The sequence below is a fragment of the Phascolarctos cinereus genome, unplaced genomic scaffold (assembly GCF_003287225.1).
Source record: "Phascolarctos cinereus isolate Bilbo 61053 unplaced genomic scaffold, phaCin_HiC Scaffold_2;HRSCAF=192, whole genome shotgun sequence".
Classification (NCBI taxonomy): Eukaryota; Metazoa; Chordata; class Mammalia; order Diprotodontia; family Phascolarctidae; genus Phascolarctos; species Phascolarctos cinereus.
Window position 1 is genome coordinate 241,956,911 of NW_027555625.1, and position 27,993 is coordinate 241,984,903.

Consider the following 27,993-nt stretch of genomic DNA (forward strand, 5'->3'; position numbering starts at 1 on the left):
TCGGCCGGGGCTGCGGCAGGAGCCTAGCCCGCCCGAACCGAGCGGGAGGCTGGAGGAGGAGGGTGGAAGAGCAGGAGGACGAGGAGGGGGAGAAGGAGGAAAAGGAGGAGGAGAAGAAGGAGAAGAAGGAAGAGAAGGAGGAAAAGGGGGAGGAGGAGGAGGAGGAGGAAGAAGCAGCAACAGCTGCTGCCAAAGGAGTCTCAGCTCCACTCACCCGCCATCTTGAAATGGGCCTGAAGGAAGCGGGGCCGGGGGCGGGTGGAGAGGGAGGGAGACCCACTGGGCGAGCCGGCCAGAGGGGAGGAGCGGCCGACTCCTCCCGACCCATCCCCCTCGCCCCGCCTCCGCACGCGGGCCACCGGGCTGGGGCTGAGGGGGAGGAGTGACGAGGAAGCCTCGGGGGGGCTCCTCCCGGCCTGGAGCTTGCGGAAATTTGGGAAAAGCGGCGTCCCACGCCCGCCTCCTCCCCCCTCCCTGCAGGCGAAGGTGGCTCCCGAGGTGGGAGGGCAGGTCAGGTGACCCGCCGGGCTCCCCAAGATGGCGGCGGCAGCGGTTCCTCGGTGGCGACGCGGCCGGCACGGCTGCGGCTCTAGCTGCTAAGGCGGGCGGCTGGCTCCCCGGCGGGAAGAGAGGCCATCTCACGCGGGACAGCGGCGGCGGCGGCACCAGCCTGAAGAGGCCCCAGCGGGGCGGCGGCGGGGAGGGCGTTCAGGGCCTCCCGACGCCGCCTCTCCCCCACTGCCGGGGGCTGGAGCCTAGTTGGCCGGGGGATGTTCGTGCTGGGCCGGGGCACTCCCTCTCCTCCTTAGGGCGGTGGCAGCGGCGGCGGCAGGCCAGGCTCTCCGGACATGGCGCTGAGAGAGCTGAAAGTTTGTCTGCTGGGGGTAAGTGGTCCCCTCGCCCCGCCGGGAGGGCTGTGGGATGGGCGGGAGGCAGGCCTGCTTGTCCCTCCCCTCCATCCCGGCCCGGCCTCCGCTCTTTGGGCCTCTTCTACCTCACGGCGCGCCCGGGGAGGACCAAACCCCCGGACGCCCCCCGGGGCCCCTGAGCCGCTGCCTGTTCTGGAGACTTGGCTGCCTCCCGGGCACCTGGTAGCCTCCCCCTTCCCCCCCCACTTCATTTTCTCTGAACCTCCCACTGTCACTCACCTGCCCCATTGCCTGCCAGCCCTTATACATGCCATCTTACTCCATTCCCTTCCACCTCCTATACTTTCCCTCCCGCTTGGATTTTCTTTTTCTTTTTTTTTTAAACTTTTAACAAGCATTTATTAAGTGCCTTGAATGTGACAGGCACTGTAGTAAGTGCTTTACAAATACTATCTCATCTAGCCGTGGTAAGAAATGAAACACTATCTCCGTCTTCCGTTTTTCTGAACTCTCATTAAGAAAGTGAAAACCGTGCCTTCCCACCTATTCTAGTCACCTTGAGAAGGAATCTCATCACGCCTTTTCATGACTTCCCACCATCTTATTTATCTATATATAGTACCTACCTCTTTGGTTGTTCTGGAAAATTTTTTTTTAATTAACTTCCCCAAACAACTTAATCTTAGGATTAGTGCATTAAATCTTAACAAAATGCAAGCGATAGGAAGTTACCTGTTTACAAATTGTTCAACTTTTTTGGCCTATTTTTTTTAAGTAAACTTATGGCTGTGGAATGCATTTCTGAAATTACAGATTTAATGTGCAAAAAAAAAGTGAAGATTCACGGTTTAAAATGTGATTGCTATCTTATCAGGAAACCCAGAATTGATGCTTAAACTTAAGCTTCCTGTCTCTTTTGGTCACATTTGCAGTTTGAAGTATACCATCCACAGCCCGAAAGGAGGTATTTGGGATCTTTTGAGTTGTCCCTAAAAGATTTTGTACATGTTGTATATCTAATCCTTTACTAAGTAGAGTATGGTTGGGAATAGTCAAAACTTACTCAAAATTGCTTCTGGAGCTCTTGATTTGCTTATCTTATTTTTCACTCATAAAAAATATTTCAGTTTTTGAACAAATGCTTATTTCCTTAAAATCTTGTCATTTATGGACTGCACCGGCGTAGGGAACCTTCCGCCTCGAGGTCACATGTGTGGCCCTGATTCAGTCAGAGGGCTGCGCTTGAGGCCCTAGACCTCGAGGCGGAAGGTTCCCCGCCTCTGGACTACACAAAATCTCCCTTTTTAAATATCTTGGAATTTCCTATTTGTTTCACTGAGTTTTTATGAACATTTCCTTGGTATATACACTTGTGAAGTTTTTTTTTTTATCAGAAATCTTAAAATTTCACCAAAAAGATGATTATTAGTGTAATAACTAAATATTCACTCACAAAATCCTTATTTTTCAGGATACAGGTGTAGGTAAATCAAGTATTGTATGGCGGTTTGTAGAAGACAGTTTTGATCCAAACATCAATCCAACAATAGGGTAAGAAATGAGTTATTTAATATCAACTTCAGAAATGTTTTCAAAATATTTTCAAATGAAAGTGTTGTAAAAATTCAGGTAGTTTGAGAACTGTCCTTTTCTTTACTTGAAACTCCCCTATAAATAAGAAATGAACTTATTAAGCACCTACTATTATGTACCAGGAACTATGCTAGGCATTGGGCATACAAAGACAAAAATGAAATGGTCACTGCCCTAAAGAACTTACATTCTATTGGGGGACATAATTTACATATACAAAATAAATATAAAGTGAATGGTGGGGGAGCGGGGCTAGGAGAAAGGAAATCAAGAAAGCCTTCTTGTAAAGGTGGCATTTGAGTGAACTTGAAGGAAACAAGGAATTCTGAGAAGCAAAAGTAGAAAAAAGAGTGCATTCCATACATGGAGGACAACTGGTGAAAATTTGTGGAGATAGAAGATGGAGTGTCATACATGAGGAACCACAAGAAGACCAGTTTGGCTAGTCCATAGAGGGCAAAGGTCAGAAGGTAGGAAAGGAAGTAATGTGTAATTCTGGAAAGGGCTGTTGGGGTCAGGTTGTCAGTATCTTCAAATGCCAAATAAGAGTTCAGATTTGATACTGGATGGAAGAGAGCCAATGGAGGGTTGAGTAGGGGAGTAACATGATCAGACTTACCTCTTAGAAAAATCTCATTGACAGTTCTGTGGAGGATGGATTAGAGAGAGGTGAGAGGCTTGAAATAGAAAGTCCAGTGAAAGGTTTGCAATATTCCAGACTAGGTGATAAGAACCTGAACTAGAGTGGTAACCCAGAGCAGAGAGGAGACAAATTTGAGAAAGATTATGTTAGTAGAAAGGACACAACTAGGCAGCTGATTAAATGTGTGGCATGAGGGAAAATGAGGAGTTGAGGGTGATTCTGAGGTTTGGGACATGGAAAGGATGCTGATGACCCTGAAAATAATAGGGACATTTGGAAGAGTTGTGGGCTTTTGCAGAAATATAATGAGATTACTTTGGGACCTGGATTTTCCCATGGTGGAAGCATCCAATAGACAATTGGAGGTACCTATTTGGAACTCAGGAGAGAGATAAGGCCTGCATATATAGATCTGGGAGTCACCTTCATAGAGATAGTAATGAAATCCATGAGCACTGATGAAATTACCAAGTGAGAATGCATAGAGAGAGCAGAGAAGAGGGTCCAGAGAGCCTTAGGATACACGCACAGAAAATTATCATGGCAATTAATGTCCTTTTGACTTTACAAAAATATCTTTTTACATAAAAGTTTCATATAAAGTAAACATGCTTTATCAATAAATGAAAGAGTGGAAAGAATGCTGGATTTGGAGGGAGAGGCCTTGGGTTTCAGTCTAGGCTTTCCTACTCCTTAGATATTTGACTTTGGACAAGTCATTTAACTTTTCTGAGGTCCAGTTTCTCCATCTATAAAATAAAGGGGTTGGATAGGGTGACTTCTAGGTTCCTTTCCTGTCCCACATATATGATCACAATGTATGTATGCGCACACAAATGAAATAAAATTTTTGATTACTACTAACCTTTGAGGATAGTTAATCTTTACAATGAGACAAAAGAAAATGGAATGATTTCTTCATAAGCATAGCCCTTTCTGGCAAGTTTGCTGTTAAAAGGTAACTAGAAAGTTTCTATTGCTTTTGAAAAATACAACCTCACTCTCCAAATTCTCTCATAATTCACACACTGTAAGTAATATACTGTTTGTTGGCTCATAGGGAAATCTTTGAAAAATTTTATTTTCTAAAAATTGTTAATAAATTTCCTAGCATGAAAGGAACCATAGCCATAGGGAGCCTTCTTTTGTAACCTCAGGTCCACCTGCGCTCTGGAACAGGCCAAAAAACTTTAGCATCAAGAAGAGAATGTCCCAAAGTGCTGTAGATAGGAAGCTGAGGAAGTAGGTCAATCAGTGGACATTTATAAAGTATCTGCTTTGTGCCAGGCACTGCACTAAGTGCTGGGAACACAAAGAAAAGCAAAAAACTGTACCTGCTCTCAAGGAGCCCCCGATCTGATGGGGAACGATAACATTAAAAAGAAGCTGACAGGTGAGGGCCTTGAAATCCTACAACCAGGTAGGAGCTGATGAGTTGCCTGCCCTGGGTTCCTTCCTTAAGTAGTGCATGCGGGAAGAGCTCCCGGCTGTCTGCCCAGTCAGAGGGAGGGAAAGAGAGGCCCAAGAGTCTTACTCTTTGGTGGAGGCAGGACCTCGTCTGTATGTCAAACGTGGAGATTTTGAACATCTTGTCCCTTGGTCTCTTCTGACCATCTCACCTACTACCACTGAGAGCAGGAAGCAAGAGGTGCATGTATGTGTTTGTATGTATGCATATGCTGGAGTTTGAGCATGAAGTACGGAGGAGCTGACCAAATGATTGGCAATACTAAGGTTAGTGGGGAAAGGATGGAGGGCATGAAGAGGAGCTTTAGATAAGAATGTAGGGATGGTGTAGTAATAGAAAGAGAGCTGGATTTATAGTTTTAAAAAAAGTCTGGATAAAAATTGTGGCTTTGCCATTTACAGCTTTTTTGACTTTAGACAAATCACTTGTCCTCTCTGGGCCTTAGTTTCTTTATCTGTAAAATAGGGTGGGGGGAGGGGGCTTAGGCTGGGTTTCTTAAAAGTCCTTTCCAGCTCAAAATCTATGATGCTATGAACTATTTACAACATTAAATATCTGCTATAGGAAAGTGGTTCTGTTACTTTGCTTCCTTTACTGTGGACTCCTTGTAAAGCAATAGAGCTGTTGTCATCAGACCCTCAAATTAAGATGTTTACTACATTTCTTTGTAGTTTTTTTTCCTGTGTTAAAGTAAGGTAAATATTTTGCTATTTTTCTATTAACCAAAAGATGATCTGGATAGAGAATAATAATTTCATCATGTATTGAAACCTCCACTAAACATCTACCCTGATTATGGCCTGTAGGTGACCCTGGGTTTTGGTTTCTTTGTTATTTTGGTTTTGGGAAGGCTTTTGCATAGTAGTTTTTTTTTTCCATGACCAAGCATTTATTTTTTCTCCCTTTCTACCTCTACCCAATTCGAAAAAAATAAAAACAAAACCCTTACTCATGCAAAACAAATTCTTCCCTCTAATCATGTTCAGAATTATGTCTAATTTGACTCCCTAAGTCTATTGCAATTTTGTGTCAGAGGATGTGTAGTATACATCATTATTTGTACCCTAGAATCGTGATCCATTATTGCATTGATCAGAGTTCTTAACTCTTTCACAATTGTTTGTCTTTACATTGTTATTTTTGTTGTAAAAATTGTTCTGTTGGTTGTGTTCACTCTAAATCACTTCTCAAAAGAGCAAGTCTTAGTTTTTCTCTTAAACAATGCCTTTCATTACTTTTATAGTACAGTGTTATAGCATTCATATAGCCTAACTTCTTTAGCCGTTCTCCAGTTGGTCATTCTCTTACTTCTTTAACACTCCAAGAAAGAACTGCTACAAATATTTTTGTACATATAGATAACTAGATTCTGAAAGATTATGCCAGTAGATTGTAAACCGTGGCAGTCCAAAACTGGAAGTGCTTTGAGTACAAGTTCTATGATAGATTGCTATCTGAGGAACAGCCTAAGTTCAGAAAGACTTGTCCCCCAGTTGGTGATAAGGTAATGAATTTTTTAGCCATACAACCTTTAAAGACCACTTACATCAGTATTTCTTTACCTTTTTTATGCTGTGGACCTCTTTGGTAATCCGATGAAGCCTATGCTTAACTCACAATATTTTTAAATGCATAAAATAGAGCACATAGGAGTACAGAAGAAACAAATTATACTGACAAAGTTATTACAACATTTTCAAAAACAAGTTTGTAGACCTCAGATTAAGAACCCCTCTCCCCCAACTGAGAGGTAGGGGGGCAATGAAATACTTAGACTGTACATATCCTTGAAATATTGGCGTATTTGATGTGAGAAATTTGAATTTCCAGTTTTTAGTTCATAGCTCTTTTTATTTAAATATGTTGCTTCATACTTAAAGCCGTAGAGTTGAGCCCATTAGCCTTTGCTATGGTGACTGCCTTTGCACAGTCCTTAAGGAAAAAACCATGTATGTACATGTCTTTAAATGTATGATCCCATCAGTCTTCCAGTAATAAAGGATGGCTAGTTACTACCTGCAGAGGAATCTTGCAAATGATTGAAAACTGAAGTAAATAGTATTTATGATTCAGCAGTGACATACTTCACACTAAGTCATTTCTGAAATGACTCAACCCACATAACACCCAAACATATTACACAGGGTACAAATACTATCTTTTAGATGATACGTAAAAAGTCAAGATTCTAGCAATTAGAATATTTTCTTTTTGAATACTATTTCCAGCTCTCAATTTCTAGATAAACTTTTAATGCTGAGTTAGTTTAAACTGTTAACTGCACAACTCAGTTATCCTACTTAGAAGGAAATTTGTTTCTTTAAATCAAAAAGGAACAATTTTTAAGTAATTTGATAAACATTTCCTCCTTTGAAGTGCTCTTCTGATGCCTATTGTGGTATGGTTGTCACCCCAGATTCTTGAAGGCTGTTCCAGTAGAACACAATTCCTGATGGTTCTACCAAGTAGAAACTTGGCGATCAGGGTCTAAAATCTGAGAACCAACAAAACTTTTTTGAAAAGATTCATCATTCAGATTTGGCCAGCAGGTGATGAATTTTCCACTGTGGCAGTTTCAGAAACCTGCTCACTAAAGTATAGAAAGGTTGGAGTTTTCATTGGCTTAAGTACTCACTCTATTGAAATGGATCCTTGAAGTTAATATCATCAAATGGACGTATCTATGCCATTTGCCATCCCCCAGACCTTTACTTTCTAGAGATTCTGAAATATGATTTTATGTAGCCGTACCTATAGCAAGCTACAAACAGAAATAAAGAAAAATGTGTGATGAAATATATTATGAAAATATTTTACTGTTATTGATAATTTAGGCTACATACTTTGTAAGAGGTAATATTACAGTATACCATGAAAAATATGTAAGAGGTAGTCCAAGTTCAGGAAGTGGTATAAATGGAAATTGAAGCTGAGAGATAGTATTGCGATCTACCTAGAATAGAGTAGGGAGCGGAGATTGGTTTTTAAAAAGAAATCTGATAGGGCGGCTAGGTTGCGCAGTGGATAGAGCACCAGCCATGGATTCAAGAGGATCTGAGTTCAAATCCAGCCTCAGACACACTAGCTGTGTGACCCTGGGCAAGTCACTTAACCCCATTGCCTAACCAAAAAGGAGAAAAGAAATCTGGTTATCCTAGGCAACTAAATAACAACTTTTGAAAATGAAGCTGTATAATTTGGGTGTCAAAGGACCTTATATGTGATTTATGTAGGAACATTATAGAATTTTTTTTAACCTCCCAAATTATTTAGAATAATTGTCAGGGAAATGTTTTGGAGGTTGGGGAAGAAATTGAGAAAAAGAATTGTGAAAATACCTAATTTATTTCAGGGCTCACTTTGTAGATTTAGGAGGATAGTAGGGTGGTGAGCTACAGGTAGAAGTAGTGAAAAACTAGATATAAGAAGAGGAAAGAACAGGCTTTAGATGGGGGAACTAGAAAAATAGATGTAATCCACCATGGTTGACAGTTAGAACATTTAAGGATTATTAGAAGAAAACAAAGTTATTTTCTCCATGTTAACTTTGAGATAGTATCAGATACTTAGCTTAAAATAAAAATGTGAATTTAAAAATATGGAAATTTTCTTTTTAAATTATAACATGTCCATATTTAGATTGAAATTGAAGTCATAGGAAAGAATAAAATCACTGTCATAATGGAAGAAGAAAAGATCCTGATTGCTGTAAGTAAGGGCTTCCTTTTGTCAAAAGAAGGGCAGGGAAAAGGTATTTCCAAGGAATGATTAAAAATAACAGCACTGAAGGTATATATTGCTCAATTTCTCTAATAATTTGCAGTATTTGAGAGCACTGCATACAAATTTGTTATTTCAGTTCAACTAACCTTTATATTAAGTGCAAGATAACTTGAAAGGCAGCATGGCATAGTGAAAAGAACTGGTCTGAGAGTAAGAAGATCCGGGTTCAAATCCTGCTTCTGATCCATATAAGCTGTGTCATCCTGGGCAAGTCATTTAACTTTGTGGGCCCCAGGCAGCTTTAAGATTATAAGTTGAAGATCTTCTTTTTTGTCCCACAGGGAATTCTACACCAATGAAATCACAAAGGCCAAACCAAATGTGTAAGGAGGCAACACGATCTACTTTCAGATCCAGCTTCTGATGCTAGCTATGTAATCGTAAACAAGGGGGATTGACTGCTCCGAGCCCTACTAAGTCACTTTCTCTAGAAAGGTTACAGGACCTAGCTTGATAGAGGGAATTTCCATACTAAAAATCAGATTTCACAGGTTAGTAAGGCACTGGGCTAGCAAAATGACTGTACAGGCTAGATGGGTTAACTGAGATATAAATAGTGGATTAGCTCTTATTTTGTAGAAGGAATTAATTGCCGAATTGGAGAGGGCCAGAAACACTCCTTAGAAATTGAGTCACAACTGTTGCATTCTGGCAGGGTGATTTCTCTTGAAATGGAACCTGCCTTAAAGCTGAAGGAGAAGGCCAGTGATTCTGCTTTTTATTCTGCTTTCAAAAATTCCAATCAGAAAATTCCTCTTATGCTGCATCGCAGGTACTGAAAATATTGTGGTTAGCATGGAAAAATAAAAAAACTTTTGGCCAATGTCATGAATTCAAAACTTATTGAGATGAGGGAATATATTGCAGAGAGAAAGAAGAATTGAATGTAGAACTAGGTGACAGATTATGCCATACTGTTTAATAAGAAACCTTCCAAGCTTTTTTACCTGTTTGCTTCCATCCCATGTGGTGCATTTATATCAGAATTTTTAGGCAAATGTGTTTAATATATTGAATTATTCCCATGAACTGGTAAGTGGGGGAAGGATGGCACAAATTAGGAATTCGTAGAAAAAAAATAATTGTTTAAGAAATTCTCTCCAAAATTTTCTAGATGGTTTCCCCATTCTTCTGCTTCAATTTTGGCAGTGTTGTTTTGTAGGGTACAGTTGTGCTTGGTTTCTTAAGCTTCATTAAAGTGTGATGGTTTGTGAGAAGCAATGACCAGAGTTTTAATCACATTGCTGAAATTTTCCTTTTTAATTATAACATCTCTTTCTCAGCTGTTTGTAATGCAAACTCCTTTACTAACTGGTCATTCAAGTATTTTAAACAGCTGAACTGATTAAGTTTGAGGTAATGGTAGGTTTCTATTGAGTGACTATTTTGAGCTTAAGTAAAATTTTGGCACTATAACTGGTAGAAATAATGTTCTGGATTTATATTCAGTTGGAAAATCTTCCTAGGAGTACCTTATAGTATTTCAAAATCATTTCCCAAGTGAAAAATCATGTTGTGTGTCCCAACTGTATGTGTAAGTGTTTCCAAAAATTATGCATGCTTTTATTGAGCAACTTTGTGTGGATAACAGTTTAGTAAAGGCTACTGATTAACATAGATACCATCTGTTTGAAAATAATACTCATTTAACATAATATCTAGGAATTCTTATTCTGTACTTTTCCATAATTATTTTTCCATAGTTTGCAATATTGTGGTGACTTATTTTACAGAAGCCAATATCAAGAAGGTGACATTAGCATAAATTTCCACGTATATTTTCTTGAGTTCTTTACACATAGCTTGAATTTTGTTTAGTAATTTTTGAGCACTTAATAGATGCAAGGCACTGTTCTAGATGTTATGTGAAATTAGAAGATTAATAACATAGTATTCCTGCCTTCAGAGAGCTTACTAATAGGGCAAACAGGACATGTATACAAATACCTGTTTAAAAGGCTGCACAAAATTTATCTTAAAGGTAATACAAATGAAGTATCAGGAATTGAGTGATACAAGTTCAGATGGGAGGGGAAGAGAACTAGTGATAGGCTTAATTAAGGTGGTCCTTCAGTTGAACCTAAGAACATACTAAAATGTTATTAGTATAATTAAATATGACATAAAAGGCATAATTCATGAATTCTGCTTTTCAGCATTTCAAGTCTTCTATATAACATCAATTTAAAGTTATTTGAGGGGAAGAGGGAAGGAAAGAATAGAAATTTTTAATTGAAATATTTTTTAAGTTCTTACTTTTATTTCCCTTTAAAAAGTAATTTATGAATTGAGACCTTTTTGAAATAGTTAGATTTGCTAACCAGGTTCCCTCCAACTATCTTTGGGAATTCCAGCTTTATGATCACTTGTAATCTGATATTTATTATAGCTATCTTGTTTAGGAAGTTCTAGATTTAAATGGTTAGTAGCAAATAATTAGAAAATACAGTGCTGATCTTATGCTCTTTATGTTTTAAAAAACATACAATGTTCTTTATTTTTGGCTGCTTTTTAGACTTTGTCTATGATAATATTGTCAAAAATATTTACAGATTTCAAGAAAGGATGACATTCCCAGGTACCAAAACACTTCTTAGATTAAGATGATTTTTAAAAAATATTTTGCATTTTAAAACTAAACATTTTTCTTCCTTTATATTGCACATATATGCTAAAAGTTTCCTTTTGATCCTGAATAAATAACTGTGGGTAAAGAAGAAATCCAGTGAATAATTGTAATAATCAGTGATATAAGTGAGTCGGTAATTACAAAGCCCTCTGTTGTATTCAGGTCACTTGGCCCAGAAAGCAAAGTACACTGGAAAGAGCACTAGCTTTACAGTCAGTTCATTTCCTGTCTTTGAAGCTTACTGCAGTGTGACCTTGAGAGAATCACGTAAGGTCCCTTGTGCCTCAGCTTCCTCATCTGTAAAAAGAAAGGATTGGATTAGAGAGTCTTCAAGATCCCTTCCACCTCTAGCTCAGTGAACTGGATCATTACATCTTTGGGTATGGAAAAGACCTGGCAGATGTGATTAATGAACCAGTCATTGATATTTCAAAGATCATGGTCCAAAAGGGGAGAAATTCTACGGAACTGAAGAAATGTATATGTTTTCTTGATTCTCGGAAAAGGGAAAAGAAGGGAATCTGCAAATTTATAGGCCACTGAGCTTGATTTGGGTTACTGGCCAAATTTAAGAAAGAATGATTGAAGATCTACCCCCAAGGAAGTCATTGATAAAAAGAAAAAATATTTATAGCCATACTCTTTTTGGTGACTAAAAGAAAAAGTAAAGAAAAGGTGCCCATTGATTGGAGAATAGCTGAGCAACTTGTAGTACCTCAGTGTAATGGAATATACTACATGGTAAGAAATGGCAAATAAATACAGAAAAACATAGGAAGACTTATTTGAACTGATGCACAATGAAATTAGCAGAGCCAAGAAAACATTGCATATGATTACAGCAGTGTAAATAGAAAGGACAACAACAGTAAAAGAATCTAAAATGAAAGATGCAGAATTACAAAGAACAAGCATGCCTTCAAAGAGAGCTATGACAGTTCCAGTCTTTTGCAGAGGTGGCAGGTGGATTTTTTAAAATGTATTCTTAAGTTTTACAGAATTTTTCTTTATTTTAAAAAATTCTTTGTTATATGGGTGGCTCTCAAAGTGGAGAGGCATGAAAGGTGATACAAGGGGAAATTTAGGAAATGTAAAAACAAAAGATAAAATTTATTTATTAAAAATAATTGTTGATAAGATGGTTAGCAAACATCCAGATAAGTAAATTATGGTTGCAGACCTACATGACTTCATCAAGAACAGATCATACAAGCTACTTTCATTTTTTTTTGTTGGCAGTTATCAAACTAGTAGAGCAGAAGAATGCTGTACATATACTTTACCTAGATTTTAGTAAAGCCCTTGTTAAAATAATCTCATGCTGGAAAATGTGAAGAGATGTTGGCTAGATGACGATACAACTAGATGAATTCTGAACTGAGTAAATGACTAGATTAAAAGAGTAATTATTAATGGTTCCTTGTCAACTTGGAGATCTTAACTGTAGTGTTCCAGGTATCTGTGTTTGGTTGGGTCCTGTTTAATGTTTGTCACTTATTAAGATAAAGACATAAATACCATGTTTAGCAGATTTGCAGGTGACTCAGACCTAGGAGGGGTAGGGGACACATTAGATGGCACTCAGCATCCAAATCTAGACAAGATGAAAAAAATTAGGTTTACTCTAATAAGATGGAATTTAACTGGGATAAGCACATAGCTTTACACTTGGGTTCCATAAAAGTTGGGGCGGGGGGCAGCATAGCTAGATAGCAGATCACCTGAAGAAGATACAGGGGTTTTAGTGGACTGCAAGTTCAATTTGAATTAACAGTATGATATAGCAGCCAGAAAAAATCTAATGCAAACTTAGACAGCATTAAGAAAGATAGCTCTGCTAGGAATAGAGATGTAACAGTTTTGCTATACTTTCTTCCAGTTGAACCATATCTGGCCACCACATTATTTTTGAATGCTTTTTTTATTCACTTAAATCAACAAGCACAAACATGCCAGTATACAAAACATAAAAAAGGATTGTCTGTGAAGTTGAATTCATGTTATGCTGTGTTTTTTAAAAGTATACATTAGTCTTATAGCGTTATGGTTTATCATTACATTGATCAAAATTTATTTCCTTTACAATATTGTCACATAAATTATTCTAGTTACACCCATTCACTCCATATCATTTCATAAAGGTTCCTCTGAAACATTCATTGTCATGTCTTATGGCATAATGGTATTTCCTTACTAATTTCCTCCTAATATCTCGTAATTTGTTAGCCATTCCCCAAAAGGTGGGTACCCCCTCAGTTTCCAGTTTTTCAGAGCTGTTATAAGTATTTTTGTACATATGGGTCCTTTTCCTCTTTCTTTGACCTACAGGTTATAGGCCTAAAAGTAGTATTTCAAGGTCACGGGGCATGGACAGTTCAGTGACCTCCAAATTGCTTTCCAGAGGGACGGGACTAATTCACAATTCTATCAGCACTTCATTAGTGTGCTTGCTTTCCTTCAGGTCCTCCAATATTTGTCTTTTTCCTATTTGTCGTTTTGCCAATCTTATGGATAAGTGGAGCCTCACTGTTGCTTTAATTTGCATTTCTCAAGAAATTTTAAGAATTTAAAGCACTTTCTCTTACGATTCTTGATAACTTGGATCACTTATGTTTGAACACTGCCTGTTTATTTGCTTTAACTATTTATTTATCTATTGGAAAATGGCTCTTAAAAATTTGAATTAATTCTCTATCTTGCATATGAGACCTTTATCAGAGAAATTTGCTGCAAAATTATTTTTTCCCCAGTTAACTTTTTCCTCTAATTTTAGCTGAGTTGGTTTTGTTTATGCAGAAGCTTTTTTATTTTATGTAATCAAAATTGACCGTGTTATCTTCTGTGATCCTTTCTATCCTTGGTTTGGTTATGAACTCTTCTATCTGTAGATCTGAGAAGTAGTATCTTCCTTGCTCATATAATTTGTTAATGATGGCACTTTTATGTTTTAACATTTTTTATAATTTTAATGGTATACTAATTCAATTATGTATATCAAAATTTGTTCAGCTATTCCCAGTTTATGGACACCCACTTTATTTCTAGTTCTTGACCACTATAGATACTGTTACAAGTGTTTTTTGTACATATAAATCTTTTCCCTAATTTCTAACTCCTTGGGGTATATGTCTAAGTAGTGATGATATTGCTGGGTCGGAGGGTATTGGAGCTTAATGACTTTGGGGATATAGTTCTAAATTTATGTGTACCACATTTTAGGAAGAACTTTAACATGAGGTATAAAGTTTCTAGAGTGAGGCAGCCAAGTTGGTGAAGGACTTTGATTCTGTGGCATGTGATCTGTTCAAGGAGCTGGGTATAGTTATACTAGAGAAAAGAAGGCTTAGGTGGAACATGATAATTTTAAGTTTTTGAGAGATTATTAAATGGTAGAGGGTTACACTTGTTCTCCTTGGCTCTGAAGGACTAGGAGAATGGAAGGAAGTTGCAAAGAGGCAACTTCTTACATCAGACCTGGCTTGATGTAAGAAATGAATCCTAACAATGAGAACTATTCAAAAGTGGAATGGGCTACTTTAGAAGGTAGGGGTTCCCTTCCTACCCACTCCCCACTTCCATGGGAGGCCTTCAGTCAAAGACTGGATGACTTTTGTCGACTGTCTTGTAGTAGAAGTTGTTTTTAGAGTCTAGATTAAACTGGCCCCTGAGGTCCCTTCTAAATCTAAAAGCTCTGAAATTCTGTCTTACTGATTTCCTCTTTAAAGTCTGTGGGATTTTTTGTAAGCATTGAAGCTAAAGGATATGACCTATTGAATGCCCAATTATATTTTAAACATAGTCATAGTAATTATGGTCATTTTATAATTGATAATTTTGGTATGATTGTTATTGTAATAATATTTTATTAATAATAATTATGATAAACTGATAATTTGATTATGTCTTCATAGAGCATCCTTTATGACCAAGACTGTCCAATATCAGAATGAGCTACATAAATTCTTGATTTGGGATACAGCTGGACAAGAACGAGTACGTATGTGTGTGTGTGTAATTTTTTGTATAAGTTTTTTCAAAGCTTGAATTAAAGATCAAACTATATTCTGAATGTTATGGACATTTTTGTGTTGGCCTAAGTCTTCACCCTATACTAGAGATTGCTTTATTCTTATTTGGGTACAATAGTCTTTTTCTACTCGGAGCTCTTAAATCCACTGTGTTGATGGTTATTTAATATTTTAACTTTATAGAAAATGCTGACCAGCATAGATGACAACACCATTTGGAGCATTATGTATAATCTGGTATTCTGTTCTTCAGGAAGTCAATTATTAAGCAATTACTAAGTGCCAGGCACTAGGAGCAGAAATACAAGTAGAAAGAAAGACAGACCCTGCCCTCCAGGAGCTGTCATTCTAATGGGAGAAGAAAACACATAAAAGGAAACTAAGTGGGGAGCGGGGTGTTATTGTAGGATGAAGGTACCCAGCACAGGAGAATGGTAAAAAAAGTCAGGAGTCAAGAAGACAGCTTGAAGAGGAATGAAGACATGGAAGGATATAAGTGAATTAGGGATGGAAAAGAAGCCAGACATATCATTTGTGACAGCTTTTTAAAATACAATACTTAAGAGAGAACTTTACAGAAAATAAAACCTCCAACTTAAATTTAAAATCGATATAATATAACATTATGTACTGAGCTTTTCATAAACGATAAAAATTAACCAAAAAAATTAGTGACTTAAGCATAAATGAAAAATGGTACCATGCTCAGAAAGTAGAGCGTATAGTAGTAAAGTGAAAGGTTAAAGAAGACTTCAGCAGTATTGACTAAGTTTACCCTCCTTTTCTTCCTTCAAGTAACTTTCTGTATCAAATAGAAAAAAATTTTTTGGAGAAGAAACGGATTCTCAGAATTTCCATTTTCTTTTCATTTCCCTTTAGAAGTGCATTTGATGCATGTTATAAGTTGTGGGTTTGTTTTATCTTATTTTGACCTTATGATGATAGTGTTGGAACTGACATTTAAAGGATTATTGAAAAAATATGTTTATTCGTGATATTGAGCTCATTTACATGTTTTAGCTTAAATAGATTTAGTTTGGGACATGTCTAATTCATATAAAACAGTGTATTCTGAATTATTTCTTAAGAGTTAATATTGCATTAAAATTGTTTTCATTGAGAGTTGTCAGTGAAATAATTTACTTTCAAAGTATAATTTGACCTTCTTTGTTTGGATTATGACAGAGAGTCCTATTTGTGTAAGGGCAGATTGAATTTTACCTAGTGAAATTCACTGTCATAATTATGCTCATAATTCATAGTGCTAAAACAGCTTTCCGTGTTTTTTCTCCATACAGTTTCGTGCCTTAGCACCAATGTACTACCGAGGCTCAGCAGCAGCTATAATCGTTTATGACATCACAAAAGAAGTAAGAGTATAGGCATGCTCAGCATAAAGTTCCCCTGAGCTGTGTTGTTTTGCAGGAGTGCTATTGGTATATTATAAGCAAATTTCACCTTAAAGTTATAGAATCTTGCTGTAATATCATTGACGGGTTTTCCATTTGTAATATTTATGCTGTTGTTTCTGTGGAACTAACTAACTGCCCTTGGAATGTGGTTTCACCTAATGTCATGTTTTCATGGAACTAAATAAAAATGTTAGGTAATTGATGCCTGTACAAGAGGTTCTCTTTGAATTTTTGAATAATTATATTTGTTGCTGCTGTTTTTGATGCTTTTTTCCTTTTCAATAGGAAACATTTTCAACATTAAAGAATTGGGTGAAAGAGCTTCGACAGCATGGGCCACCTAATATTGTTGTTGCTATTGCAGGAAATAAGTGTGACCTTATTGACGTACGGTAAGTTACATGATGAAAATTTAATTGCAAAATAAATTGTATTTTATTAGCAAGGAATTCCCATGTGGGAATTTTTATTTTATTTTGTTCTATTTTTTATACTTACATAGCTGGAATCCTGAATTCCTTTTTTTTTTTTTTTAGTGAGGTAGTTGGGGGTAAGTGACTTGCCCAGAGTCACACAGCTAGTGAATGTTATGTGTCTCAGGCCAGATTTGAACTCAAGTCCTCCTGACTCTAGGGCCGGTGCTCTATCCACTGCACCACCTAGCTGCCCTTTCCTTTATTTTTTCCCCTCCAAATTACATGTAAAAACACTTTAGCACTCGAGTTTTTTAAGTTTTGAGTTCCAAATCCTATCCTTCTCTCTCCCTCCCTGAGAGAGTAAACATTCTAATATAGGTTATACATGTGCAGTCATGTAAAACATTTCCATAGTAGTCATTTTGTAGAAGAAAACTCAAAAAAAGAAAGAGAAAGGAAGCAAGCAGGGAAGGAAAAGAAACAAAGAAAGAAAGCATGCATACTTCACTCTGTATTCAGACATCATCTATTCTTTCTCTGGAGGCAGATAGCATTTTTCATCATGAGTCTTCCTGAAATCCTTTAAATAAAATTATTTTCAAAAATATGAAAATACAGAAATGAGTCAGCATAGTTCGTTTAAAACCTGATTAAATAGGGGTGATACTGGTCTGGAGTTAATATAGTTCTCCAATTTTAAAGCTAAAAGGGACCCTAAAGATCATCTAGCCCAGCCCTCTCATCTTTACATATGAGGAAACAGACTCAGAAGGATTAATTTACTTGCCCACAGTAAGATAGCTATTTAGTGACAGGTGTTATATTCCCAGGAGACTTGCATTGATAGAGAAAATGGATATTAATCTCCTTTTTTAAGTAAAACACGCATCTATAAACTATCTCATAGTTTCATTTATGGCTAGAAATCATCTAGTCACAGAATCTGAAGGCTCAAAAGACCTTTTGGGACCCTCTAGTCCAAGCCACGTCAGACCAGAGTCTGATGCACAGCTTCCCTTCCAAATGGTCCTGCAGTCTTTTCTTGAAGATCTGTGGAAAGGATTAGAACCTCTTGTTAACTGCCACAGGCCACTCCTTTTCAAAATAATTGTTAGGAATTTTTTTTCCTTATGTCGAGCCTAATTTTGCTTCTACAACTCTGAATTTCTGGTTATAACCTCTGAGGCCAATCAGAGTAAGTCTAATCCTGTTTCACATAATAGCCTCTCACATAGTTGATAACAGCTATCATTTCTCCCTTGATTGTTCTCTTGATCAGGCTAAATAGGTGCAGTTTTTTTAGTCCTCTCATTTTATAGAAACCTGAGGCCCAAAAGTTTGTCATTCATCCAACTTTGTTAATAACTCCCATGCTTCCTATTTGGGAAACAAACTGCCATTTTTGGTCCTTAGTTGTTAAGTAAATTACTAGTATTACAAAAATAAATTTGTAAAAGCGATACAGTTCAAGAGGACCAAATATTAAGGGAGTAACCACAATCAGTCATCAGTCTTCGTAATGCATTTTGTAGCCATAAATCTTGTTAATTACTGGGTGAAGAGCACTTTTATAATATTAGTCATTAAAATTTGTCTCATTTATAATTATTTTTCAGGGAAGTCATGGAAAGAGATGCTAAAGACTATGCTGATTCCATCCATGCAATTTTTGTAGAGACCAGCGCTAAAAATGCGATAAACATAAATGAACTCTTTATAGAAATTAGTAAGTCCTCTTGTACTCAATGTGTATGTTTGCAAATAAGCTTATCTATCTTGTTAGTTTGAAGTTATCACTTTGATAAGAAAATTCTGTTTTCTTGTCCTCCCAAATCTAGAACTATAAGCTTAGCTGCTTTCTGTCTTTCATTTTTTTTATTGCTGGAGCGATTCTAAAGCTCTAGATCAGTGGTGTCAAATTCAAATAGAAATAGATCTATGCAGGCTGCATATTGAGTTAGAAAACCACAAACTAACATTATCTGTGTTTTGGGGTTTTTTTATTCTGTTAAATATTTCCCAATTTTATTTTAAACTGGTTCTGGCTTCATCTGGGAATGTGGTTCACAGTCCACCTCTACTCTATTAGACATCACAGCTCTAGAGGGGTTGTGTGTGTGTGTGTGTGTGTGTGTGTGTGTGTACACCCATTTACAGAAAAATGGACTTTAATTTTATTGCCATAGAGAACTTCCTGTAATGAAAATCCCTCTATCAGTGCAGATTTGGCACATTATTGTACAGCTTATACCTCTAAATACTTAACAGGGTTGGGGAAGGGTATCACTGAGCAATAAAATGATTTATCCAGTCTCAGTCTACTCAGTTGAGCTTACTGTCACATCACATGAGCTGTCATCTTTCCATATTTATCACTGTGAACATCTTGCAATTAATTATCCAAGGTCATTGAAAGTGCATAAGCAAAGTTAAAAAGAAATTGAGGTATCCACATTCAGAAAACTCATTTTATAAAAATCCAAACTTACAGGCTGAATAATTTTAAAATGATTCCCTACCACCAATGACAATAATGTTTATGTTAGATAACAGTGGTTTGGTATCTTCAAAAGACATTGCTAAATGGGATTCAACATTTCATAGAATATACCTCTCCTAAATATCATAAGCTTTATAACTGTTACTCTTACATGGATACCAAGGAGAAAACTCTTGTTGCAGGATGTTTTGGAGGAATATTATGGAATTCTGCTAAATGTTCAGAATTTAAAGTTTGCCCAGTAGTTTAAAAAGTAAATTGTTATGCTTTCTTCAATCAAGAGTTGTTAACTAATATATTTTGAATATGCTGTGAGATGTGATTGATACGTTGCTGATTTTCCTAAACTGGTGGGGTTTTTTTGTTTTTTGGTCATAAGAATAAGGGCAGATAGATGGAGGATGAAAAATGAGAAGTCAAAGCAAAAAGTATCAATAAAACTTTTTTTATTAAAGAAAGTTAATGTATAAATTCAGAAAAGTAATCTTAAGTGTCACAGTGAGCTGAAATATGTAGTATTGTTATTTTGCCACTGATGAATGACATTTATTTGTGCTTTTTTGGTGTAAATTGCTTTACATACATTATTACATTTGATCCTTGGAGCAGCCCTGTAGGGTAGATTGTGCAGATAATTTTCCCATTTTACAGATAAGAAAGGATTTAAAGGTTAAATAACATATCCAAGGCTATCCAACTTAGAAGTGGAAGAGCTTGGACTGGAACTCAGGTTTTCTGATTGTAAATAACACAATAGCCTTGACATTGGTATTTGATGATTACTACTTTACAATGTGTTCTTTGAAAATACCCAACTTGAAGTTTTCCAAAATATGAATAGTTTCTCCCTAATATTCCAAAGTTATTTCACTTTGGTCTTCTTCTGCCTATAATTATCATTTTTGCATAAAATGAAGTTTATGTTTTAAGAACTAGCAAAAGAGAAAACTCTTAGACTGTATTTTTGTAGGTGGTGATTGGTAACTTACACAAGGCTGAATTGAACATTTAAAATCATCTGATTTCCTTGTCGTGGCTGCTTTTGCTGTAGGTAGAAGAATTCCGTCAACAGATACTAATCCCTCATCTAGTGGTAAAGGCTTCAAATTAAGAAGACAGCCTTCAGAGCCAAAGCGAAGCTGTTGTTGACTGATATGCAGCAACTCAGACTTAATTATAAAGTAGGTGGTCCTGAAAGTTAATGGGGGTGTTTTGAGTATATATGTTTTGACTTTTCACCTGAGTGATCATCGTACACAGAGAGCCTACAGAAATCAACGGGTTTGTTTCTAGTATCGTTGACTTCCTGAAGACTGCAGTTGTGAAATTTCAGTCTGTTTACTTCTATTATGTAAAGAATTTCTTGTAGTCAAAGAGAATACATATTTGAAATTTTGACTTTACTGAAGAGGAATGTGTAATTGTATGGATAGTAGCATTAAAATGTTTAATAGTTTTGTAATCAAGATTTTATGTCATGTTTTGTAAAGGGAAAATGAGCACTTTTGTGGTTCTTGAAAAAAATAAGCCTTGTAGAAATTGTAATTTTGAGACTTAGATTACTTTTCTTTCCATTATCATTGCTATAGTGAGCTGTACCATTTAAAATTTGAGTGCATAGCCGTAGTGAAAGGAGGATAATTGTTACTTTGTATTCAAAATAAGTTATTTATAAAACTGATGGAAAGGATCTCATCCCCTACCATCCCTGAAGCACTTTTCATTGAAGGTATTAGCCATGGATGGATACATGCAATGAATTAAAAACATTAAATAATCCTTTCTTTTTTTTTTTTTACTATAATTTATGTTTAGGCAGATGCATCATTGGCACCTTTTTAAATAAGCTGTCATGATCAAGATTGTGGTAGTAGATAACATAGGTAAACACAGCAAACTGAAAATGTTTTGAACTGACTGGCAATAAAAAAAAAGCAGTAGCATAAATGCTGTCAATGTTTTTATTTAACCCAAATATTTTGGGGGGAAATAATTATTTTTTGGTTTAGCACATGTAAAGTTTTCTACTATATTTATGAGACCCATACTTAAAGCATTATAAACTCTGTAAATACAATAGAAAATTCAGTTTTTCATTCAGTATCCCATTTAGTCTTACATTGAGGCGTATGTATACTCATCCATTCAAGTTTTCTTTGAGGAAACAGTGTACTTTTTGAAGCACATTTGTGATATTGTTTTGAGAAGAGTAAATAGCATTTGAATTGAAAATACTACAAGATTTTACCTACTGGCCCCATTGCACTGTGGATAAACATATTAGGTTACATACTACCTTGACAGCATCCACTCTAACCCTACTTGGAGCAAGAGAAAGGGAGTGCAAAGCCTAAGTCATTTACTTGATGTCTGTAATAATTAATTACTCTTTAGCCTCAGGGCAAATTTAAAGCCAGTTTTTTTTGGGGGGGGGAGGGTTGTTTTGTTTTTTAACACATCTTTAATTTTAGCAGTTCCTCTTAGGCGTTTGTATCCTTTTATTTTTGTCTGTTCATGCTAACGGTAACCATCTCTTCCACTTGGGGAAACGAGTTTTTCACATAACTTAAAAATAAAGCATTTATGCCATCTAGAAAAATGTATTCATTGTCTAATTTGGCATTCCACCTTTAGTTTTTTAACTAAAGGGAATTTTCAAGATTAAGGAATGAAGCAAGTAGAACTATAAACTAAATTGTGAAATCAGAACTACCCTTATATTGAACAACAAATTAATTGTGTTATGTACACACATGGTGTGTATGGATTCTAATGGAAAGTTATTTCGAACATTATAAACATTTTAAGCTCTTTTTGACTTTGGGACATATAATATCAGAATGAAGCAACGCAATGAAAGCTCTGACAGTATTATTATAAAAAAATTTTTTAGCTACCTAATTTTTTTTGTCATTAGTTAACTTGGAAGGAAAATGTACAAGCTCCTGTCTTAAATTTCGGGAGAAATTGGAACCTGACATTAACTTTACATACACTCTTATGTACTTCAGCTGCTCTATTCATAGTATTTCTATTGCTTTGCCATGCCCTTACTTACAAAATAGCAAAATACAAAAGTTGTGCTTGGAAGTTGCTTGATTGCTAAATAGACAATGAATGCCTTTTGACCCCAAATAAATCAGCTGAATTTCATGCTGCTGTTCTGGTTTAGTGTCCAGTTGATGTTAAGGCACTTCATTGTTTATAGTAATATTGTAGCACTTAATGTTATATCTTAACACAAGTAAATCCCTTTGGCCATTAGCAAACCACTTCTATTTTTGCTGTCTGCTGCGTCCATACCATATGTAAAAATACATATATTCCCATGTTTTATCAGAATGAATGGCTTCAAGTTTATGCATCCATAACTTTTCCATATGCATTTCAGGGATCTCTCTCTCTCTTTCTCTCTCTCTCGGCTAGGCAGTGGGATTAAGTGACTTGCCCAGGGTCACACAGCTAGTAAGTGTTATGTGTCTGAGACTGGATATGAACTCAGGTCCTCCTGAATTCAGGGCCGGTGCTCTATCCACTGCCCCACCTAGCTTCCCCCTCTTTCTCTCTTTACCCTTCTTCCTATCACACGTCTGTCCAGGAAATTGGCATAATACAGCATTTGCTGCTCCAAAACACCATGAAAGGAAATAGGAATGGAGCCTCAAATATTCTACAACTGCTATCCACTGAAGGTAAAATTATGATGTCCCGTATTTCTAATGCCTTTCTGACAGGTAAAGATGATACCAAACTTTGTGGGGAGTATTTTATTTTACACATTTTTAAATGGTTACAAATCAAACCACAAATGATTTGTGCTGCCTGTTTTGCATAGTTTTATATATTGTTACAATTCACTATGTTCAAACATAGTGAAAGGAGCTTGGCATAATAGATTGAGAGTTGTGATGACCTGGGTTTAATTCTCATCTCTAATACATCCATACTGGCTATTGGATCCTAGGAGAGTTCCTCAGCCTCTCAGTGCCCTGGGCAACTTTCTAAAATGATGAGTTGTAAAGAAGGTTCCATTCTGTAATTGGGACAGGGAGGGAGTCTCTCATTCAGAGTATCCTACCTACACTAATGATATCATAGATTAGGTATAAAAAATAAATGAAAGAAACAGCATCATACAATTGCCTATTTCAGCCTTCTATAGAATTCCTTTTAACTTTCATCTAATGACAGGGAATTGGAAAGGTTTTGAAGATTTTTTTTTAATTATTTGCTCTAAATTTATGTTTGCTCCTTTTAAAAAAGTTGAATTGTATTTTGACTGCCTAACCCTAGAAACAACTAGTCTCTAGAACTTTTAAATGCTTTTTGATTTACAAATATCAATTTAGTTAGTGATAATTACAACATAATTGTAACTGGTCATGATTTTTAGAAATGATTTTCAATTTGGGGGTAGAGGGCTCTGTTGAGGAGAGATTAGGACTTATTCCGCAGTCTGAATTCCTAACCTATCCAGGGGAATTTTGCTATTAACTTACATTATAACAGAAAATGATAATTAAAGTTCAGATTTTTTTAATGTACTTTTTGAGTAAGTTGAGAGTTTGTTTTTGAAATGCCAATATCTGACTTTATTCATAATTTTAAAAATATACATACCATAGACACATTGCTACATATTATTGCTTATTCCATCTAACTTAGCCATTTATGAAAGAACAGAAATTTTTTTGTGTTGGATATTGGTGATTTGTTGCTTGGCATAATGATTTTTGATTTACTCATATAAAGGAAAAGAAAACTACTTTCCCATTTCATAGTCTTGTTCATTTTCAGGTATCCTCAAGAAGATAGATTTAGGCATTCTAAATGAAACACTAACATTTTGAAGAATGGAAACCTTTCACAGAATTACTTCAGTGTCGTTTTTAAATGTATTGTCAAACCAGTAAGTTCTAGTCCTATAGTGTGGAGCATAAAAAGGCAGTATCTTATTCTTTTTAAAGCAAGTTGCACTTCTGGTTGTGATTAAGTGATTGGCATCTTGAGTCCTAACAGATAGAAATGTGGTATCTGCTTATTAATTATATGCTTGTTTTACAATATGAGGCTGCATTAAAACAGATATTGCACAAATTTTTTCTCGCCTGTTGCTCCCAACACACTGAGAACTTGATACATACATTCTTAAAATAGCAATTGGTGGTGCATAATAACTTGTGCATGTAAATAACTTTTGGGGTTTAATATAAGTAGTATTAGAATCCTGTTTCTCCCAGAGGAAAAACTATTGGAAAAATTCATACCTCAACAAACTTAAATATTCCTATAAATAACATACCACTATGTTCTGTACATCTCAGCATTTAGGGGAAAAGGACTTAGCACCAAAATCCTAATTATTTTTAGGTACTATATTACTTTGGAATTTCATCATTGAAGTGTTGCTGTTAGGTTTTTTAAAAAACTAAAAATTACATTCCCATCGCATCCATACTTAACTAGTCATTGCATCTTAGCCTAAGTTTTGTTTGTATAAATATACATATGTGATATACATATTTACACAAGTATAAATCAGTGGTTGAATTTGCTAAGCATTTATTAATCACTTCCTCTATGCCAGATACTGTGCTAAGCCCTAGGAACGCAGATAAAAATAAAACAGCCCTTGATGTAATGAAATTTACATTTTATTGGATAACAAAATAAGAAATTAATGTGAAAAATGTAAAACCTTTATCCAAATTTTTCTTTAGAGGTTTAACACCATGTTTTCTGTTCCCATTTCACTTAGGAGTAGAGCTCTACCTCAACACTCAACATTAACAAAATTCACTTTTAACATTCAGGACAGCGTAACTCTAGTTTATTAAAAAATGTAGAATCTTAATGTTCATCAGAAGATAAAATGGGTCAAAATGATTTATTTGTGAAAGATTTTTAGAATTTTGTTATTTTTAAACTACTTAGTAGCTTGGAAATGAGATTGTTTCCTGAGAAAAATCAGAAAAATGAAAAAAAAATCCAAACCCTGACTTAGCAGAAATTTGCTTATTTTGATTTCTAAAAACAAAGTTTAAAAGATTTAAACTTCTTAGAAGAAATAATAATGGAATAGTGTGAAATTTTCATTTAATTTTATGTGATAATAGACACAGATAATGGTAAATATTTGAGGGACCTGATTTTTTTTTTTTAACATTATATCCAGAGGAATGCTAAATAAGACTTTTGTGATCAGGTTCCTCTAAGGAGGGAAAGAAACATGATCCCAAATTTTTACTCCTTGAGGGTTTTTGTCGACTTCTCTTAGAAGAAAACAGTTCTCAAAATCTAGCAAAACTTCAGTTAGCATAGATTAACTTGATCTTTTGGAACATTAGAAATTAATATGCTTATGCTTGTTCTCTGTTAGATTGCAACTGATAATCATAAAGATATGTTGTCCCTAAACCAAAGTACCTAAAAGTAAAATAAAGCCTTAACCCTTATGATCTATCTCCATCTGTGCCCCTTAACATTTTATTTTTTTACTATGATTAACTTAATATCAAATGTTGAAATGAAACCATAACCTTTTAAAAAAATTAGTCGACAGAAGTTCATTTTCTGTTAATGTATTGGTGCCCAATATGTCATCAAAATGTTTGTTTCCTAACTAAAACAAAAGTATCCTGAGGTTCTTTCTGTAACTAAGAATTCACTTGTGCTGGCTCACTTCTATTTTCCAAATACTTATGGTCCTATAAATGCCTTCAAAAAAGGCTTCTTAATTCTTAAAGTTTTTTGAAAAATGAATTCAAATGATCCCCTTGTCATTTGACAAAAATACTCATGATTATCTTACATTATCACAAGGTTTGATTTGTGAATTTTACAGTAATTTATAAAGTAAATTATATAAAGAAAAAACTTAGAGGAAATAATCAGAATTATCACACATTTAGGGTGAGGGATCTTTACTCTCAAATTGTAGTTTTAATCGAAACATAAATGTGTTCCCACCAAATCTTACCATATAATTTCCAGAGGAGGGTCTCAAAACTTCTAGAATGCAAGTCTGATCCTAAAATGTAGCATAATAATCTACCTTTCATTAAATTTGTAAAACTTTGGCATTAAAATGAATACTTATCACAACTACCTAGGTTTAATTTCATGTTTTGGAAATTTGTCAATTCTGTCTGTATTTGATTTGTGAGTTTTATGTCCCTTCCAGTTTTGATATTCAATGATGCTGTGGTCATAGGGTCAAATTATATATTTTTTTAATATTCTAAATTGAGAGTAACATTGGGTGTATTATAGATATATATTTTCCCATTTACTGATGAAAAGGACAGGTCCATCTGTTGTTCTTGATGGTGAATTTTAACTTCTATCCTTCTGTTTTAGTATGTGTAATTATAGAACTGCTAATTTTCAGTTTCCACATGTGCAGCTTATCCAGAATAACCAGTAAATTGTCACACAAAAAAATTCTCACACTAATTGTTGATGTTCAATAAGAGAAAACAACTGCTTGGCTGAATTTTCATTTCAAACAGTTGTGGCATTGTGTAGACAGAGCCTTATTGTCCTATAATATAAATCCTTTTATTCTAACTTAAGTCTAGTCACGGTCTTTTGGGAACCTCACAAGATTGTTTGGCATTCCTCTGTACTAAAGAGTTTTACCTCTTGCCTTCTGTGTAAAAAATACTTCTTGCCTTATTTTATTAACATCCTCATGCTTACGTGAAAGTTCCTCTCAAAGTCAATTGTACCTTCAAACATGTTATTGTCCTGACATTCCACACTGTGCTGCCTTATGTGATTTAAAGTGAACTTTTATAACAGCTCCTTCCAACTGAAGATTAAAGAAGCAACTATCATTGTCAGAAAATGTGGAGGCTAATTTTAAGTGAATTTCAGTGTTTTCAGAGAGCTGTGAAAAACACCAAATTATGGCACACCATCTACTCTATTTTCTAAAGTGTCTCCCACTTTCAGTGAGAGTAATTTCAAATGTCAAAAGTTAGCTTAATTCTTAGCAGAGTAGTTTAAGTATGATATATCCCCCCAAAAAAAAATTGTCTTGAATTCAGATCTTGAAATGTTGATCAAAAGTTAGCCCTTTGTACCAGCAAACCTTTTTTTCTCCTATGAATGTTATGCCTTTCCAAAGTCTGATGCAAGGGTTAAGATATTTGTGCCTTTTTATAATAGCATAATGAAAAAAGAATTAAGCTGTTTATAGTTGCTTTGCAGCACTGTAAACTGCACAGATCTACAGCTATTGCTTCACTGCATGACATGTAGCTCGATTACTAGTGATGAAATATTGTAGTGATGGTTGCCAAGCTTATATGAATGGTTTGAAACTTTATTTTTACAGTCTTTATCTTAGGCTGGACCTAAGAATCTATGTATAAACATTAGTATGAAGTCTGTATTGTTTATAGAAGCTGACCAAGAAACCAGGATTTTGATTGCTGTAAGATTTTTTTGTTTGTACTCATACCATGGGTAGGTAGTGTGCAAATAAAGGTTGATTTGGTATATCTTAAACTACATCGTTTCAGCTGAGTCAATCTACAGACTTTTATAATGTAACAAATGACGTGCTAAATCACTGCAGGTTTATGTTGTATTGTGAATGGATGTAAACATTTTACTAATAAAATATCATGTTTACAAACATGAAGA

The 27,993-nt window shown here is 35.8% G+C and overlaps 2 protein-coding genes across 4 annotated transcripts in view; one reads left to right on the forward strand and one right to left on the reverse strand.

Annotated features, from left to right (window-relative positions):
* LOC110205143 (serine/threonine-protein phosphatase 4 regulatory subunit 1-like) overlaps window positions 1-761 on the reverse strand; it is a 65,026-nt gene extending 64,265 nt beyond the window's left edge. For all 3 annotated transcript variants that reach the window (XM_020981452.2, XM_020981451.2, XM_020981450.2), the window contains exon 1: window positions 215-761. In XM_020981452.2, coding sequence (XP_020837111.1) covers window positions 215-221 — 7 coding nt within the window. In that variant the 5' untranslated portion in view covers window positions 222-761. The remainder of the gene's footprint in view (window positions 1-214) is intronic.
* Window positions 754-27,991, forward strand: RAB22A (RAB22A, member RAS oncogene family). The gene is made up of 7 exons (XM_020981454.2): window positions 754-884; window positions 2,341-2,420; window positions 14,897-14,978; window positions 16,312-16,383; window positions 16,711-16,817; window positions 18,458-18,567; window positions 20,393-27,991. The coding sequence occupies exons 1-7, from the start codon at window positions 849-851 to the stop codon at window positions 20,488-20,490; spliced, it is 585 nt and encodes a 194-aa protein (XP_020837113.1). The 5' UTR covers window positions 754-848; the 3' UTR covers window positions 20,491-27,991.
* The last annotated feature ends 2 nt before the right edge of the window (window positions 27,992-27,993 follow it).

Excerpts from the sequence above, each read along its gene's own strand:
- RAB22A (XM_020981454.2), top strand. The coding sequence starts at position 849 with ATGGCGCTGAGAGAGCTGAAAGTTTGTCTGCTGGGG. Across the intron at positions 885-2,340 it reads TGAAAGTTTGTCTGCTGGGG|GATACAGGTGTAGGTAAATC; the intron begins GTAAGTGGTCCC and ends CTTATTTTTCAG. Across the intron at positions 16,384-16,710 it reads TTTATGACATCACAAAAGAA|GAAACATTTTCAACATTAAA; the intron begins GTAAGAGTATAG and ends CCTTTTCAATAG.